Source organism: Mustela nivalis (genome assembly GCF_964662115.1).
Source record: "Mustela nivalis genome assembly, chromosome: 4".
In the NCBI taxonomy this organism is placed as follows: domain Eukaryota; kingdom Metazoa; phylum Chordata; class Mammalia; order Carnivora; family Mustelidae; genus Mustela; species Mustela nivalis.
The window spans coordinates 69158614-69178869 of NC_139023.1; the positions used below are offsets into that span (position 1 = coordinate 69158614).

The 20256-nt window shown below is 37.7% G+C and overlaps 1 protein-coding gene across 14 annotated transcripts in view; it reads left to right on the top strand.

Annotated features, from left to right (window-relative positions):
- The window catches only part of INPP4B (inositol polyphosphate-4-phosphatase type II B), an 837179-nt gene that overhangs the window by 778608 nt on the left and 38315 nt on the right, over nucleotides 1-20256 (top strand). For all 14 annotated transcript variants that reach the window (XM_082727238.1, XM_082727234.1, XM_082727229.1 and 11 more), the window contains 2 exons: nucleotides 1867-1979; nucleotides 6110-6264. In XM_082727238.1, the coding sequence (XP_082583364.1) occupies nucleotides 1867-1979; nucleotides 6110-6264 (268 nt within the window). The remainder of the gene's footprint in view (nucleotides 1-1866; nucleotides 1980-6109; nucleotides 6265-20256) is intronic.

Genomic DNA, 20256 nt, shown 5'->3' on the forward strand with positions numbered 1-20256 from the left:
TTAATTCATTAAAAATAGTGATGGTAGACCTGACTTTCTGTTCCTTTTATTCTGACTATGAATTAAAAAGTAGCATTATTGTCCTTACTTTCTTTGATCAGCTGTAGAGTCTTGAGCTGATTTTTTAACTCTCTTCGAGGCATTCCCTTATGCTTTCTTCCCTTTATCTCTAGACTGTGTCCTATTAAACTTTCTATATATCAGACAGTCCATCAAGCAACGTGATGTTTTTAGTCAAACTTTGTCTTTCTTAAGAGAATCATCTATAGTTACATCATAAGGGTTCGACTTCTGATGGTTTTTCCATTTAGAAACTAATACAGTGGAATCATGCATATATTTTATGTAGATATTTTTAATCTCATCGCCCTACTATAGGAATGCATCTCGATTGTACCCGACCTTCTCCTATTCTGTGGTTATGAAATTCAAGATGATATATAACTGTTTTCAATGGATATTTTTATTTTACCAACCATTTGCATTCTTTGGCAGATAAAGATTGCTAGTATAGTTCATCAGGATACTTCCTCACTCTCTGGTGCTAAAGTCAAGAACTATTCAGATGTATTATTTTAATAAAATGAAACATCTGGTACAGTTTTGAAAAGTACAGAGTCACGCTATGATTACAGCTTATTTGTACTGTGTGTGAGTGTGTGTGTGTGTGTGTGTGTGTGTGTGCACAATGTGTGTGTTTGTGAGAGAGAGAGAGATATATGATTCAGGAATATATCAGTTTTGTTTCACTGTTACTGTACAGCCTACACACAATCCGTGTTACTCTTACAGATTTTCTCCTGTTTCTAGCCTCAATTAACACTCTTAGGAATTCATCATCCTTTGGGTTGTGGATTCAACATTAGAGCACATTTTCGTACTGTACAGCATTAATCCAACAACTCTCTTAGAAAGACTTTTTGTTTCCATATCTATATTCGGATCTTGACCCCATCTTGCCAAGTGTCAGGGACATTTGTGTCATAATGTGCATTGCCTTAGGTTTTAATACAAAACATGTACCATTTGTGACCTATGCTTTAGTTATGAGTATGTAGAGATCTGAGCAATCAGTCATTTCCTGCTCCCTATCTAATTATCTCATGTAATTAATTATCACCTCTCATGTTTTCCCTCTTTCCATGCCTTACCTATGCTCCTTAATAGCAGTTCTTCTCAGCCAGGATAGATTTTGCCCTCAAGGAACATCTGGCCATATCTGGAGACATTTTTGATTGTCGCAGGAAGGGTATTACTGGTTTCTAAATTGTAGGGGTCACTGATGTTACTTACCATACCACAAAGCAGAATATAGGTCCATTCCCCACAACAAAATGTTATCCAAGCCAGAATGTCCATAGCGCTGAGATTAAGGAATCTTGCTGAGAAACTGACTCCATGTATTTTATTTGAGCCTCCAGATTTCTCCCACCCCTGAGGTGTTCAGTTTAACATACCCTCTTGATTCAGACTAGCTACTTAGTAGCAGAAAGTGGTAATAGTAAGTTATAAAATTACATCTCTTGTCTCATCTATGTCATGCATTGGTTGAAGGGAGGCAGCAGCCATTATCAAAAATGTTTCACTTGTTAGTAAAATAATAGTATATGAAAACTGGCATTACCACAGTAGCACAGAATAGGTAGAGGAGGCGACTGAGGCATTTTTCTAAGTAAAAAATAAAGCTGGAGAGATTAATAACTATGATTATCCTCAGATTAATAAACATGATTATACTCAGATACTCTCTGTTCCCAATGCTATTTGTTGTTATGGAAATTCTATTCGTACCTATATTGAGCAAATCTCCATAGGCAGCTTGATACTAACTCGATCTCCCTTTCTTTCTCTTTTTTTCCCCCCCAGACATTTCACATTTTCAAGAACAAAATGATTTAAAAGGATTACTAGAAAATCTCCATCAAAATATCCAAGCCAAAAAAAGAAAGAATGTGGAAATCATGTGGCTGGCTGCAACGGTAAGCATTCTCCAGCCCGGTCTTTGCCCCTGTCACCATGATGATCAGCAAACATCATGGAGTGTCACTGTGTAGCATCCAGCCTCTGCACTTGGTTACCAGATGTCATTCTCCATTATCCAGGGGTTTGGGTATTTTCAATGCTGTCAGTAGTTCTATCAATATGTTAGAACACAAGATGGAAGAAGGTGCACTCAATGAGGAAGAATTACCTATTGGCTTTTCCTGTACATTCTGGATGTCGTTTGACACTCTGTGGCTAAAATAGAGTGTCTATGATTTTCTTTTGATATTACATGTTGTGAAGTCAGTCACCCATTTCAATCAGGATTTTGAAGTGCTGCTCTAGAGACATATGGTGGCAACAGAATGTGGTTATCAGATCTCTGACTCACAGCCTCAGTAAGGCTCCTGGACATCTTGTTCAATTAATGAGCTTGTAAATGCGTTTGTTAATTGAGATATTAGCATAGAATTTGTTACTGATGGATTGCTCTTGGGGTAACAAGCTACATTTTCTCTGGTTCTTTCTCATTTAATAACACCTTCAGGACAGAAGTACTGCCTTATTTCCCACCCCAGGTTTCTAGTGGAGTGAGGGAGAAAAACACTACCTGTTATTTCTGAAACTCTTACCTGGCAACCATTCGGGCATAGCGCACGTGAACTTACAAATTTTGCTAAGCGTTCAGACCCAAAGATCCTTTCCTAATGAGAGGTTTTTTTTCATCAGAGAAGGCCCACATTGGAGATCTTTATGATGATGGCCATAATGAATGCCATATTTGTAGTTCCTGTACAGTGTTGCTTGTGTAATCTGGAGTTCAGTCACCAATCTCCTGACAAAACTCTATTCACTCTGTATCAATAGTGTTTAAAACAAAGCCTTGCCCTACTACCAGTGTTCAATTATAATCCAATATTACTTACCCTCTTCTGGGAAAAAGGAATGGATAATTTACCATGAGTCTATATAAAATAATTCACCAAGAGTGAGGCAGAAGAAAGCTACTTTAGCTTCCCTTCATGCCCTCTTGGAGCCCCAGGGAAGAACATCAAAGTAACAATATGAAACATTGCTTTCAGGCAGCTCATTTACCCTGGTCCCATTTAGCCCCATACTGCATTACAGGAGGGTTATTTTTAATAGTTTTTTCCCCCAGTGTGGCTTCTCTTTATATCTTCAAAGACTGATATGGTTGTTAATTCTCACAAAAATTTCACAAAGGTAGGTCATGAGCTATTTTTGCTATTTTACTAATAATGGGATAACAGGAAGGTAATTTGATCATTTACTAAGGCTTTCTGACAACTTAGGAACATATAACTATGCCGCTATACATATCATGAAGTCGTGTCAATGGATAAATGAAGGATGTACGTGTACAAACACAAATGTATACTTTCTCTTAGTCTATGTAGTTTTACCATTTGAATATATTTTAAAAGTTTCCCCATAAATCTCATTTATTCCTGAAAAATCTTTTTGAAACTTGAACACTGACCAAATACGGCTTTCTCACAACTTAACTGTGGAATGGATGATTGACTGCATTGACACATACTCGGCACCCATAATGTGCAAATTTAGCATTATGTAGGAACACTGACTTTATTATTACAGCATTTCTGTAGCTGATACTCCAGTTTCAATATCCTCTTTGTAAAAATCCTCTTTGGACTTTTAAAATGAAGAAATACAGAAATTCCTGTTGACATTTTCTAAAAAGCTTTTATTTGTCTCTATTTCATTCTCCTCTCTTTTAAAAATATTATTTATATATTACTGTATTAATATTTTATATTCTATTGAAAAAATACAAAACTATTTGCTTTTGTCTTGATTGAGTTTTAAAAAATAAAAAAAAAAAATGAGAATTTAAAGAGATCACATGCCAGTCAAGCGTGTTAGGTTCATATGGCTCAAAGGAACTATAGAAATAGGGAAACCAAGACCCAACCTGCCCACTCTGATTAAATTGCCCCTCCATCCTCTTGATGTTAAATTTAGAATATTAAACATCCTTAGTAGAATAGTTGCATATAGCAGAGACAACACATTTTAAAGAATATTCATTCTTCTTAAAAATCATTATCTTGGGGTGCCTGGGTGTTTCAGCTAAGTGTCTGCCTTCGGCTCAGGTTTTACCATAGGGTCCTAGGACAGAGCCTTACTTTGGGCTCCCTGCTCAGCGGGGAGCCTGCTTCTCCCTCTCCCTCTGTTTGCTGCTCCCTCTGCTTGTGCTCTCTCACTGTCTCTCTGTCAAATAAATAAATAAAATCTTTTTAAAAAAATCATTATCTTGGGGCGCCTGGGTGGCTCAGTGGGTTAAAGCCTCTGCCTTCGGCTTAGGTCATGGTCTCAGGGTCCTGGGATTGAGCCCTCATTGGGCTCTCTGCTCAGCAGGGAACCTGCTTCCTCCTCTCTGCCTACCTCTCTGCCTGTTTGTGCTCTCTGTCTGTCAAATAAATAAATAAAATCTTTTTAAAAAATGTTTAAAAAATTATTATCTCGTAAGTGGTCATTGAAGTCAAAATTTCATTATTGTGAATATAGTCAAGACTTTTTTGTTTTATATTAAAATTTCAAAAATAGTCTTTATTAAAAGGTTAGAGTCTTCCAGATGAAAAAAGATTTTATGGTGAAACCATGCTATCGTATTTCTCTAATCACTTACGTTGGAAATAGTAAGAAAGTACTAAAGGTCTAAGACTTGTAAATTCTAGTGTAAGTATCAGAATCACAATTAAAACATGATAAAAACCCTTGATAAACTGTGTTAGTGTATCTTTTCATCAAAGCAGCTTAACTGTTAAGGGTTCCTTAATGGGAGATAATAAAGTAAGACTTTATCATATCATATTAGATTTATTTTAAGTTCATGTTGATTAAGATTATTGATACTAATGTAGTGTTGGTCTCTCATGTCAGAGCCCTGCCATGGGACAGGGAAGAGAGAGGGAGAAAGGAATGGTATTATTCTTCTGCTAACCATAAGGCAATGAGACAACAGATTATTATGGCTCAGAGACTTTTCTCTTGAATTACATTGGGATAACAAAAAGAAAGAATTTTCAAAAAGAAACAGAATAGAAAGGAAGCTAAAGACTTGGTGCTTGGCATTAGGCCAAACCCACATTAGCACCAATGCTCTATCCAATTGTGCACAAGTTACTTAACCGAGCTAAACCTTAGTTTCCTCATCTGTAAAATAAGAAAGATTACATCTTCTTCCAGGATTCATGTGCATTTATTAAAAGAGCAAATCTAGGGGCACCTGGGGGCCTCAGTTAGTTGAGCATCCAACTCTTGATTTCGGCTCAGGTCGTGATCTCGGGGTCGTGGGATCGAGCCTCGTGTCCAGCTCTGCTCTCAGCTCAGAATCTGCCTGGGACTCTCTCTCTGCCTCTCCATCTGCCCCTCCCCATCTCACGTGTGCACATGTGCTCTCTCTCAATCAATCAATAAAATCTTTAAAGAAATGAATAAAAGAGCGAATCTATATGAAATTTATTAGCATTATACCTGGTACAGCAGATGTGCATTTCACAGTGACCCTTTGCTGTCCTTATTCTTACTCATTGCATTGATGAGTGGCTAGTGGTTCACTAACTGCTACACTAGTGCCATATAAATGTTTGAAGTCTCATAACCTCAAGCCCAAACTCCCAAAGGATTCTTAAAGGCAAAATAAGAAGATGTTAGCTATTTCAGATTCAAAGCAGTGTCTGATCCAGAAAATACAATTGTATTTTCCCTTCACAGTTAAGGTGTTGCTCCTAAGCTGTCACCTTACTGTCATCCACTATGGCTAGGGCTGGCTCACCGCCCCCTCAACCCGACCCCCTCAGGGAGCACTGCTGCCTGTGCTGGATATTTACCATCTCATAGGGCTGCCACAACCCCATGCCTCGCACATCATATACAAAGAACTAAATAAATTCAATCTGTTCCACTAGCTTTTGAAATGAAACGATAATGTTTTTCACTCGCTAGGGCCGATTGAACCAATTGATGATCATAAATTAACATACATTTGGAGTGTTTAGATAAGAAGTGTTTAGGTGAGTCCGACACTTCAGAGTCATCTGCGGCTGAGCAATAAACTGTTTGTACATCTGTGTTGCAGATTTGTCGCAAACTAAATGGTATTCGTTTCACCTGTTGCAAAAGTGCCAAGGACAGGACGTCCATGTCGGTGACCCTTGAACAGTGCTCCATCTTGAGAGACGAGCACCAGCTGCACAAGGACTTCTTTATCCGAGCCCTGGATTGTATGAGAAGGTAGCCTGCATGTCTTCAACTTTCTTTCTTTTAAAGACATTTTAAAGTTTGGGGTCTTTTGTTTTCCAAATACATATTTTACTGGCAGACTAAATATTTAGTGACTTCCCTGCATTTCCTTGGCTTGTAGCTCATGGCATGAAAGATAAAATAATGTTAAGTATTCCCCCTACTCATTTTAGGCAATAAAAGAGAATGTGGCTGGATTTTGATAATAGCTTATTAACTCATTTAGATCCAAGTTTTAAAGGATCTAAGTTTTAAAGGTCCTTTCATGTGTAATGCTTGAAGAACAATTTCTTTGTGTATTAGTAATTATGACTATACACAAAATAAAACTCAGCCATTATCCAAAAAAAAAAAGTCTCCTAACCACAACTAACAGGTGATCTTCCCAATGTCTTGTAAGGTCTCCGGGGCGGTCACCTCCTTCCTAAAATTATTTTCACATCACCCATCATAAAGATGGGATGACAAGGATACTTTAGAATAGAGAATTAATGTTGTTACTCTGCCGACATTTAGAACGCTATGCCTGAAGTCATGTCTCTTGATTCATTTCCACTGTAATTAAATCTAAAGTCTAAGCCATAATGGGAAGGAAAAAGTGTCGCATTCACAGTGTCTGTCAGCAAGGACATACGTTAATTAAAAAGTTAAACGAAATTGTCCTCTTTGCTGCAAAGCTGGCTCAAAAGCACACCAGATAGCATGGGACAGGCTCTCTATTTCCAGAAAGGAATATCCTGTGATGCTGTGGAGAGAACTGCTTCTTATCTGGCATATCATTAACCCCCCCCTTTTTTTTAATGGCTGCAGTCTTTCAGTGGGGACTGGACGCTTGTCTGCACTTGCCCTGTGCCTGCATGCTTTCCCCACTACATGAGAGATTTCTGGAGCTTTCTCTGTTTCCCCATTTCATGTCTCTCGGCATTATCATTGTTCAGTGGAGTTCTATCATGATTTTTTGATAAATGCACAAGGATGTCTTAGAGGCCTGACATGAACATCTCAGCCATATAAAATACATTTGGTTGATATAAAAAACTTATTTTAAAAATAACTTCTCAGCACTAATGGGACGAATTCAGAATCTGAAGCTGAAATCTTCTAATGTGCAGAAGAATACAAATGTCACTATGGTTGGAACAAAGGTACTAGGTGGGGAGAGCAGGCACACGTGATATTGTAGGCCAGATACACACCAGAAGACTACAATGATTCAACAAACGTGAATTATCTAGAAGATGTAATTGTGGTTTGTTTAAGGCAGAAAAAAAGAAGACCCTTAAATTAGAAAGATGAATCTTTCAAATTTGGTAAATAAAGGCATATTTATCATATACACGTTCAAATATAAAACCAGATAGTGTGGTACTGCATAAAGGTTCTATAGAATCGACATTATCTATGTAACATACTTGCTCACAACCTAAGATTTATAGGGTTCATGTTTGGACTGTTAAACAAGGTAGGGTCTAAAAATTTTAATCCAATCACACCGAAGATCTTAACTTCCATACCACCACTTTTCTGGGGAGTGAAAATATATATTTATATATGTATCTTAGAAATTTCAAATCTGTCGAACTTATCATTTGTTTTTTTGTGAATGCGTGAGAGCTGTATGAGGCTGTGAGGGCTTGCGTGTGAGTGCACATATGTGCCTGTGTTTAAAGGAAATAAGATTTGTCCTTTTCTTTAATAACTGCCATCATTTCCTTCTTTGGATATTCTGTATTTCAGTCCAAGCCCCTTGTTTTATGAGTTTTGGAAACATACAGTAAACGAGAGCATGGGGTTTGGGAGCCAGCTGACCTGAGCTTTAATGCCTAATGCCACTTACTAGCCATGAGCAAGATTTTTTTTAAGTCTTTACTTTTTTTTTTTTTTTTTTTTTAAAGAAAGAGAGAGAGAGAACGGGGGCGGGAGAGGAATGGGGTTTGGGCAGAGAGAGGGAGAAGCAGGGTCTCCACGAAGCGGGGAGCAAGAAACAGAGCTCAATCCCAGGACCCCAGGATCATGACTTGAGCCAAAGGCAGATGCTTAACCCACTGTGGCACCAGGTGCCCCAGTCCTGAGCAGGTTAATGCCTCTTAGTGCCTTAGGCAAGTTAGTCAACCTCTTGATGCCTCAGTTTCCTTATCTGTAAAACAGATGAATAATAATAGAAGCTCTTCTTAGGAGTGTCTTGAGGATTAAATGTAAATGATTACACAGCCATTACTGTATGATATTTGTTAGTAAATAAAAAATAAATATCAAGAGTCATGATGTTAACATTCTGATCTTCCAGATACAGTAAAAGCTAGTCAGCTATGGTCCCTATAATCTTTGTGAATATACTATGACAAGTTTTGACTCAAATACTATATATTAAAATGAAGTCTACTGCCAGTTCTCATACATCAGGTTTCAAATGCAATGCTTTATGTGCTCAAGAAAATAGTTCTTTATCTTCCACCTTGAAGTGCACATGTGTTTACAAATGCTGTGCTAATTACGGATGGATTGTGTTAATTAAAATAAACCTGGATAGGTTTCTTGTAAGTATTTTATGTTAATGTGAATTATTGTATGACCTTAGAATTTGAGTCATAGAGCTGGGGTCAAAGAGTGACTCTAGAAATCTAGTCAGATCTGTTTTACTTTATCAGCAGCGAAGCTGAGCTATACAATGATTTGGCAAAGACTATTCAGATAGAATAGTATTAGTATTCAGACAGAATAGTATTAAAAGTATTAGAGTCAGCACTGGAACATAGACGCCCTTGTTATATTTTAATATTATTTTCCTGGTACCAAATGAACCAAAATACTGTCACTTAAAATTATTTGGTAATGTATCTGACTCTTTTAAATCTGTTACTTAAATACAGTTGTCCCTTGAGCAACACAAGTTTGAACTGCATTGGTCTACTTACTTGTGGACTGTTTTTTAATAAACACAGTACATTACTGTAAATGTACTTTATTTCTTATGATTCTCCTTATATCCTTTTTTCCCCTAGCTTACTTATATGTACATATATGTATTATATACATATATATGTATATGTATATATATAATACATACAACATACAAAATATATGTTGATTAACTGCTTATATTATCAGTAAATCTTTCTGTCAATAGTAGGCTATTACTAGTTAGGTTTGGGGGACTCAAATATTATACATGGATTTTCCACTTTGCGGGCAATCTGTGTTCCTAACCCCTGTGTTGTTCAAAGGTCAAGTGTATTATATAAATCTTACAAATCATTAAAAACCATGTCCTTTTAGAAATTTGAGACTGTGTATAAGACTAGAGAAATCTGCCCAAATCCTGAGACCTTGAAGAGCAGACTCTAGTTCTAGAATATGAACTAATTTCCACTTTATCTATTATGTCTACCATTGTACTGGGGCATTGAGTACAGTGTCCAGAGTAAAACAAATAAAACAAGGGTTGAATAAATGAAGAACAGTCCAAATAGGATGTCATTCTGCTGCCTTCTGCTTTTCACAACCATGTAGCAATTTTGTCTTTTTTATTTTTTTAAATTATGTTTTCAGTTACGTTCAAGATCGTAGTTTGGTTCTTGCTTTCATGTCTAAGCCTTAATTCTGGGAGGTCTCTATAGTTCATTGGCCAATGATAAGCCAGAGGTTGCACTCCAACAACTCAATCCAGTAAAGCCTCCAACCCCTTTCGATGAGCACTGTGGATTGTGAACATATTCAGAATTTAGGAGTTTTCAAACCTGCTCTGCCTTTTATTTCCACCTGCCTGTTAGGTCCTCCTAGTTGGCCAGAATGTGTGAAAGTTTATCAAAACCCTCCGCGGAGCTCCGTGGAGCTCTCATTTTCAGGATCTCTGGTTAAATGAACAACTAGTTGTCTGGGAGTGGCCCCAGGGAACTGCTATCTCAGGCTAGCCATCAGGCTGACTGTCAGCATCCATTTGCCTGGAAGAGTACTGCTGTCTCAGACAATGGTGGGAGTGGCATTTCCTGCTGTCCAGATTCAGGGCAGTCCTGCACACCGCCAGCCCACCGCCAGCCCACCCTAGCAGAACTTGAGCTGAGCGAGGGCAGGAAGAGCACACACTTCCCCTCCTCTTACCCACTGTGGGCAGTTTTCCAAGAAGCAAGAGTTCTCAGCTTGCTGCTTGATTTCTTTTGATTACCAGGGTCCTGAAATGGTGGGGTTTGATCATGTTTTCAATTCTCACAGGTTTTTGGGAGAAAGGATTTGTAGAACTCTCCGTCTGCCATCTAGGAAATTCCACCCTCAGATATGGGCTTGAAAATGTGCTTCTGGAGCTTTTTAAAACGATCTTTGGACACCTTATGGTTTATAATTGGGAAGATCTGAGACGGATCCAGGGATCTAAATGTTTTAAGAACTTTACTAATATTCTGGGACACAACCTTAGATTTTAAAAAATCAGTGTTGTAAAGGGCTTTGATTTTTATGCTTTTGAAAATATTGGTTTTTCACTTTATTTGATATGAGTTGCTGTTTCTTTTACCTTTGAATTATTCTAACCATCTTTCAGGCTATTTGCTCTGTATTTGTTTAAAGTTCACCAAGGTTATAATATCATTGCTGGTTTTGGGTTTTTGTTTTTTGTTTGTTTTGGTTTTACTCTTTCCTTATCTGTATTAAATTTTTCTATTGTGTTGTGCTTCTCTCTCTAAGTTTCAGGTTATTTATGGATAAATGAAATGTAATAGATAAAGAGAAATAAGTAAAGCTTTATTTGGCTGCTTAGTCAGAAATTCCCTTGGTAGAATAAGCTCCATGAGAGCAGGTATTTTGGTTCTCCTTTGTCCATTGCAAACTTTCCGGTACCTAGAACATGCCTAGTGATAGTAGGGTTTTTGTTTTGTTTTGTTTTGTTTTGTTTTTTGATAGTAGGTTCTTGATAAGTATTCAGTGAATGAGTAGATGAATGAATGAATAATGCAGGTTTCTAGAATGTTCAGGCCACCTATATTAGGAGATTTGTGCATACATAGGCATTTAGAATTAAACATGAAATTAGTACTCAGTTGTGGCATATTTATCAGCAAAATTCCAGAAGATGAAATTGAAGGTTTTGAAGAGGTTATGATACCAATTCAAAAACACACAGGCCACAAAAAACCTACCTTAACTCACCGTCTGAATCCACCCTTTGTACTATACTAAAAATGTCATTCTCTTTTCCTACAGAGCCGTAATTACCCACAGGCCCACACTCCTGATGAGTGCGCCTCTGGTACAGTCTGCTTGACTGAAGTAGCCCAAGGGTCTCTTCAGATGAGCCAAGTTGGCAGAGTAACTAGGAAGATCGTGCCCTGTGAGGAACTCTTAGTAGTTGCCTATACTGTAAGACAAAACAATGATTCTCAATTCTCCTTAGAAACCCTGGGGGGTTTGGGGGCTGAATGGCAGGAGTCCCGCCCAAATTGGCTTCCAGGTCAGAGGCCAGGTGGAGGACCCCTTGACTGAAGTAGAACTCATTTAAACCTGTTACCCTTCAGTGTTTATTTTATTTTATTTGGCTTTGTGGTAAGACTATAAGCCTGGTATATCTATCCTTTCCATGAGTTTTGAAGTGTACATGTATTGACAAATTTTCCCTTGAATCCTCTATAATGGAAATTTATAAAATGGTGGCAGCATAATTGGCAGATTTTTTTAAAAGAGAGGGATAGTGCAGTATTAGCTCTCAGTTTTTGGTTATGGGATCTCCACTGATGCTAAGAACCATTTTGTCCCAGTGCATTTATGGGAAGCAATTTTAGCAAGGACTTTCAAGCTTATATTTCATTAATAGATAATTAGGAATGGATTTTAAAATAGAAAATTTGACTGGATTATATAATGTCATGCTTTATCAAAAATGATTGTGTTGGGAAATTAAATAGCCACTAAAAAGTAAATGAAAATGACAATGCCAGTGCAGTCTTATTTCCCTTAACAGGAACACGGGGATTATGTGTGTCTACAATGTAACAATGTGACACCATATTGCTCAGTTGTCTGTAACTTTTATTTTCCTTATGCTGCATTACTCTGCAATCTGTCATTCTACAATAGCTCCTTAAAATTAAGATAGTTGATATGCCATTAGTAAGATTAATCAGGGTTCAGTTCAGCACACAACCATTTGTTACCCTTTAGATACGAGGCTTTCATCACTCTGTTTTAGTAAATATTGACTTCATAAGAGAAAGGCTAAAAGGCCCATTAGATTTATTGAGTTTTATCTTGTTGAATGGCACATTCTCAACATGTTGCACCTGAAATTTATTTTGTTTTTATTGCCTAACTGATGAAATGTTCTGCTTTGTAAATGAGTGACCCTTAACCAATTGATGTCAGTAAAGGTTGTTTTTTTTTCCTCATGGCTTACTTCTTTTTTTTTTTTTTTTAAGATGTTATTTATTTATTTATTTATTTATTTATTTAACAGGCAGAGATCACAAGCAGGTAGAGAGGCAGGCAGAGAGAGAGGAAAAGAAGCAGGCTCCCCACTGAGCAGAGAGCCTGATGCGAGGTTCGATCCCACGATTCTGGGATCATGACCTGAGCCAAAGGCAGAGGATTTAACCCACTGAGCCACCCAGGCGCCCCTCATGGCTTACTTCTTTGTGGGCTTTACTTTAGAGTCCTGTAGTTCATTTGTGTTAAAATAGAAAACATTACTTCTTCTTTCCTTGGTCTTGTTTTCACTTCATCTTGTTTTCCTTTACTTTTGTTGAATTTTATGGGCCGGAGAAAAGTTGCCATTATTTCATATTCTCTGCTATTTCAAAAACTGAAGTGAATAATAAGCATTGTAGGCAGAGGTCATTGAAACATTCAGTGATGCCCTGACTACCCGAAAGGGCTGTGTTTATATAGACCAGCATAAGTGGGAACAGTTTTTCCATGAGCACCAACTGTTCTCTCTTCCCTGGAGAACTTCAGAAGTGTACTTGCAGCATCCCTTCAGTCCGTATCTGTGACGAATAACAGCAACAAGCCCAGGTGGAGTCACCTTCCTCGTAGGGTTGCTAATAGTCATATGAACACTGACCCTATTAGGATGTTTTGGCTTCAGTTGACCAATAAGATAAAAGGTAGTGGCAAAGAATACATTTTTTAAAAAATCAGGTGTCTTTTAGCAAGATATCCACAGATGAACCACCAAAGGGTGAACTTTTTGGAGAAATCAAAGAATGACCTACAGAAAAACTTTCAACTTCCTGAATAAAACGTTTGTGCTGATTTTAGGTAATCTTCTTTATACGCTTATTGTGTGTCATATTATTTTGATTCTGAGTTGTGATTTGGAGGTCTAGCTCTTCCTAATTTGTTTTGTGTAGAATATTTGTTTTCTACTTGTAGTAACATGAGACCCTGTGCTTGTCATCTGAGCACCTGCCTTGCACATACCTTCCCAAACAAGTCACTTCTTTCAGTTCTTGAAATTATCACCCGAGGGCCTCAAAATATAAGTGTATGGAATATATATATACATATGTGTGTGTGTGTGTGTGTGTGTGTGTGTGTGTGTGTAGTTTAAGGGAAACAAATATAAATGAATTTAATTGAAGTAGATTTAACTTCTGCCACAAACATGAGTTTTTTAAGTCAGAAAGATCTGGGGTTGAGTCCTAATTTTTACACTCATTGTCCATACATCTTTGGACAAATTAATCTCCAGGCCTCAGTTTCCTCATCTGTAACATGGGGGTAATGATCTCTCTGTTCTGTGGTGGTTGTGTTAAATGGGATTACTAACTGAAAGTCGCTGTGCCCAGTGGTATCAGGTAGTCTGCTTGCTCCCATGCTCGTCCCATCACCACCTGCCCAGCCTATTCTTTCTTGGCCCATGTTTCTCCTCCATGACTCCTCTGATAATCCTGAAGTTGAGAAATGTCCCTAGTCTTTAGGGTCTTAGGAAAAAAGCCCCAAGAGAAATACTTGGTTTCTAAATGGCTTACACTCTCTCTCCATGACTATGGGCTAGATGGTTTGGATATCTTGCGAGAAGCTTGCCAGTGGTAACGGGAATCTAGGAGCATCCAAGCCTGGACAAGAGGGTTAGTGATCACATGCCGTCCTGGACAGCAGTGCCTTAGCATTCAGGGAGTAGAACATGCACGTGTCCAACCTCAAACACCCACAGACTTCACTAGTGAGTTAGGATATCCAGTAAATAACAAGCCAAGGACTCCACCTCAGGAGATGGCCAAATATATCAGGAACAGGAGTATGTCATCATCCTATTCAGAGCCAAAAGTAAACATTTATTGAGTATCTTCTGTGGCTCAGTGCCGTGTTAAACAAAGGGCAAAATACATTTGTAATAAGAATAGGGACTAGTAATCAATGAATTCTTGCTATGCATAAAGAATTATATAAAACATTCTATATGTGGAACCCCTGTTAATGCCCACAAGGATAGTTATGAGACAGGAGAGGCCACATGCCTAAAACTTCTATAACCAGAGTGGATCAGAAGGGGAAAGGAATCACTGTGGACAGAGTTGCTCCTGGGGGAGGTAGGATTTGAGCTGTATCTTGAGGATGAATATGATTTAGGGAAGCAGCAAGGAGAAGTTAGGAGTTCTTGACTAGAAATATTTAAGTGGGTGAGCTAAGGTTCCTGATTGTGAATTCATTACATTTGTTGAGTGTTTGTTTTTATGTAGACCAACAACTCATTGTCTTCAGCAGGTATCATGTTTGCTTATTTTTTTTTTTAAGGATCTACATTCATACATAGTTCTAGTCATCTCCTTTAATGTAATATTCCCTCATATGACTAGACCACAATTTGTCTATTCCCCTATTGAATTTTAGGTTGTCTCTGATGTTTTGCTATGACAAACAACACTGCAGTAGCCACACTCATATGAGTATATCCATGCTTTTAAAGTTGACAAATTTGTTAAGGGATTTTGTGCCCATATACTAATGCTTCCCAAATCTCAGTCAATCATTAAACCACCTAATAATTTTTTCCTCATATGAGTATGAGTATATCCATGAATATATCCATGAATTATCCATGAATAATTCTTCAGTATAACAAACATAAAAGTGAAGTGGTTGGTAAGGTATTTATATTTTCATTTCTACTAGATGTTACCAGATTGCTCTTCAAAATAGCTATACTATTTATATCCTTCAACCCATGCACCTGTGTTCCCATTTTCCACATGCCCAAATATGTGCACTGTACAGGTCTTTACCAATCTGATGGATGAAAAGTGGTATCTAAGCTTAATTTGTATTTTCCTGATGATAAGTGATATTGAACCTCTTTCTAAACATTGATTGGCCATCTGTGTTTCCACTTCTAGCATCTCATCTTTATTATTACATGTTGCATGTATTGGAGGTTTGCATATAATTCTAGTTAAGAAAGGGTTCTAGCCTATATACTGATTTATTGTATTTAAGTCAAGTTGTAGATAAGAGAGCTTCAGGAATGATAGTTTTTAAAAATATTTTTCATTCATTTTGTTTATTTTTTTTTCCAAAAAATTAAAAGCACAGTGGAGTAGGCCAGAAGGGTCTCTTCGGTTTGGACAGAGAAATGGAGTGTTTTGACAGGAGCCTGTGACATAATATGTGAAATTTTAGTGCTCCAATTTGGGCAAGGGATGGAGACTTGCAGCTGAGACGTGTGTACACACGCACACACACACACACACACACACACACACACAGAGGCAAAAAGGGAGGTGATTGATGCTTTTGCACATGAAAAATGAGGTGTGGCAGAGACTAGCCCTAGAAAGGGCTTGTTGTCTTTAAAAAGCCAGAGATGCAGGTGGTCCAGACCTGAATGATATGTGGAAACCACATCATTCCGACAGGCCAAAATCTAGAAAGTCTGTTTCTGCTCCTGGAAACTTGATATGCAAGAAGAGAGGAAGTGAGTTGGTGTCATCACATACTGCTCAACCCACACACCCCCTTCCAAGAGAGGAACAACTCAGGATTACACACGTGGATCTGAAACAAATGTCACAGTTATATTTCAGACCTTGCTTGCTTTTAAAGTTGACAAATTTGTTAAGGTATTTTGTGCCCATATACTAATGCTTCCCAAATCTCAGTCAATCATTAAACCACCTAATAATTTTTTCCACACGTGTCACTTGAATAATCATTACCTTCAACCTTGTCCTAAGGAATGATATTCATGAATTCATGGACTTGATATGCCTGTTATGTTTGTCCTAACACCCATGAGAATAAATCCAAAACTGCTAAAATCAACGTATCATCAGTGTACTGTGTAAAAGTATGTGCCTTCATTAGTGTGTTTAGTCTACTTGAGTAAACACTGTCATAGAAAGGTTTCAACCCTCCTTCTAACCTTTATTTTTCTTATAATGCTCCAGTCTTTAGCCCAGGAGAAAAAACTGAAGGTCTTCATTGGCCACTCTCTAATAAAAAACTAAATTTGGGAGTCAATAGGTTTATGGAATAGCAGTCAAAATGCTGCAAACTTTTCTCCTGATCAGAAGATCACAGATGACAGAAAAGTTCAAATGTCTGGCGTAATGGATTTATGCCCAAGGATAATTGCCTCAAGTTCTATGAGCAAAAATATATTATGTGGAATTATACCCCATTCTCTCCCACTCATTGAGTCTATCAGGATTCAGATGAGTGTGAATGACATCATTACAGGGATCAGGAGGGTAATTTATAAAGCATGTCATTTGGAAAATTGGTAGTTTATTATAGTAGGAAAAAAAAGCACATGTGGTATTTCTCAAGTGTCATAGCATTGTTTTGGCAGACACGTTGCTATGAATTCTTTAAAATCTAAGTATTAAGACAGCTTGGTAAAGAGTGGTGAGTGTAGTTGAGTAGTTAAAAGGAAAGACTTTGGGCATAGATGGCCTGGTTCTCCACTTCTTGGCAGTGAGAAGGAAATGCTAGGAACTTTTGGGTTATGCGTAAAGTGAAACAGTGTATATGAAGAAATTGGTAACAGGAATATCAGGTAAGTGCTTGATAAAGTTTAACTATTATAGTGTTGATTTCCCCAGCATCTTCATCTCATAGGGCTCTTGTGAGGATTACATTAAATGATCGTCAAAGCACATAACAGAGTACATAGTAACATAGTTACACAGTAAGGATCAGTAAAAAGTAACTGCTGCTTGGGCTGTGGCATCGTCAGAGGAACTATGCTTATTGCTACCACCTTCTTTGTCATAATGGCGTCTCATCAACCTGTTTGTACTACACTGTGCATTGGTGTGATTCCTCGAACCATACTGAGGAAAGCAAAAGAAACAGCCTTTGCCGTTACTCGTAGTGTCTATGCACTGCTCCTCAAAGGGTGGTTCCCAGACCCACAGCAACAGCAGCCCCCAAGAACTTGTTCAGATTCTCAGGCCTCACCCCAGTCCTATTGGATCAGAAACCATAGGAGGGGGGCCCAGCAATCAGTGCTTCAACACACTCTCCAGGTGAGTGTGATACGTACTTAGGTTTCATAACCTCTGGTCTAGTGTAAGGATAGTATGCATTTTTAACAGTTTTGCTGAGATAAAATTCACGTACACCTACCATACCATATTATATCATAAAATTCATCCACTTAATAGTGAAGGGGAGTGAGAGGTATAGAATCAGTTACTCATGGGGATAAAAGATATAGCATAGGGCATCTAGTCCATGATATTATAATGGTGTGATATGGTAGCCACGCATTTGGTGAGCACAGTGTAACATAGAGAGATGTCAAACCACCACATTGCACACCTGAATCTTAGGTCAATTAAAAAAAAAAAAGAATGCCTCATGATATATACAGGGTATATTTATATCAAAAACTTACTTCTTGTTTATCTGAAGTTTAAGAAGAAAAAATTCACCCTTTCAAATGTGCGATTCAGTAGATTTTAGTATATTCACAAAGTAGAACAACAATCATCACAATCTAATTTTAATCTTTTTTTTTTTTAAAGATTTTATTTATTTGAGAGAGAGACTGAGAAGGGGGACTAATCAGAGGGAGAAGCAGACTCCCTGCCGAGCAAGGAGCCCAATGTGGGACTCAGTCCCGGACTCCACGATTATGACCTGAACAGAAGGCAGACGCTTATCCCACTGAACCACCCAGGCACCCACAATCTTACTTTAGAAAATGTTCATCACCTTTGCCTATTCCGGACATTTCACATGAATAGAGACATAGAATATGTGATCTTTCGTGAATGACTTCTCTTTTTTTCAAAGTTCATCTGTATTGCGGGCATTTTTCATTACCTCGTAAGGTTCCCTCTCTGTGAGTAAATAGTCTTTGCATTCATTTCTACAGCATTAACTTTAGGCTTGTTTATGATTCTCCAGAACAACTCGAGTGCGTGTGTGCATTTGGGTATGGGAGTGGGGTAGCTAGATATGGTTGTGTGTGCATGTGAGTTTTAATTTCATGGTTTCCCTTTTGCAGAGACTCCTAAAAAGCTCACAGCCAATTCTGTGATCCATCTACTAGAAATAGATAGCATTCTTTAATGGGCCTTTAAAAATATATATATATATAGTGGCCTCAGTCCTAATTTCTTTTTATGATATAACCCTTGCATTTACTGTTTCTTTCCCACTTTCATTCTTGATATCTTACTGAATTTTATGTACCCATTTAAACTGCCTTCAATTCTTTTTAAAACAAGGCAGGATTTAAATACCTAAGAATAAAACCACATAAAGCGTCTCCTCTATCCTAAGCTAAAGACTTCCTAAATATATACTTAGCACTTGTCAAATCAAGTTGAATAACACTGATTTATAGTTTTTTTCAAACTGCAAAAAGGAAAATTCAGTCTCTTACATCTGAATTTATGTGTTTTCAAAGTGATATCTGTCCTCTCAACTATTTGAGAAAATAATAGCATTATATTTTTATATGCTTCAGAGTTTGCAAATCACCCTGACTGCTCTTTTGCTCTGGAAAATAGGAATACAATAGATATCATCCTTTGTTCAGCTTCTGTTCCATAATTTAATTTTATAACATGAATTGAGAGATGGAATGTTTATAACACAGAGAGTTTTATTTGATTTTGTGATAAAGATTTTTTTTCTCTTGGAAAGACTGGAACAGAAGTGAGAAAAAGGCATATTAGAGCTGTCAAGAGACATTATTTTTGCCAGAAAAGAAGAGGCAAATGCCTTCCTCTTCATGAGAACAAACTGATTTTATAGCAACTGCTTTTGAAATAGATACATGTATTGAAAACTCCACCATCTCTAGTCGCAAAGAAAGAAAGACCATTTTTCCAATAAGAATACAAAACCTCATGTGCCTATATGTGAGGTAGGTATGATTAAATATTACATGGTCATAATGTCAGAGGAACCGAGGCAGCTGAGTGGTGTCTCCATGGGTCCAGCTTGACCACGTGAGAAAATGCATGGTTGCCATTTTCTGGAAGGCCCAAACTCTGGCAAACGTTCGCTGAATTTAATCTTCTCCTTCCCGTTTGGTTTGACTTCATAAATACAATTTTATTGTGCACGTTAATAAGTTAAAAGCTCCTAGGGAATTGTGTGGTTCCTGAACAGACAGGAAAGACTGTACATAACTGGAAATTAATTCTAAATAATGGGACTAAACAGATCTATTTTTAGCAAATAATATGGTTTGATATTCATGTCAATTATAATCTCCCCAAATGCAATGCTTAAAGTTCTTTTACAAATTTAAACTTCAGGGGCGTCTGGGTGGCTCAGTGGGTTAAAGCCTCTGCCTTCGGCTCAGTTCATGATCCCAGGGTCCTGAGATCTAGCCTTGCATTGGGCTCTCTGCTCAGCAGGGAGCCTGCTTCCTCCTCTCTCTCTGCCTGCTTCTCTGCCTACTTATGATCTCTGTCTGTCAAATAAATAAATAAAATCTAAAAAAAAAATTTAAACTTCATATTACTGAGGTTATGATTTCAGACTGTAATGGAAAGTAGAAATTGTTTTCCATTTCTATTTTTGCCAAGTAAAAAA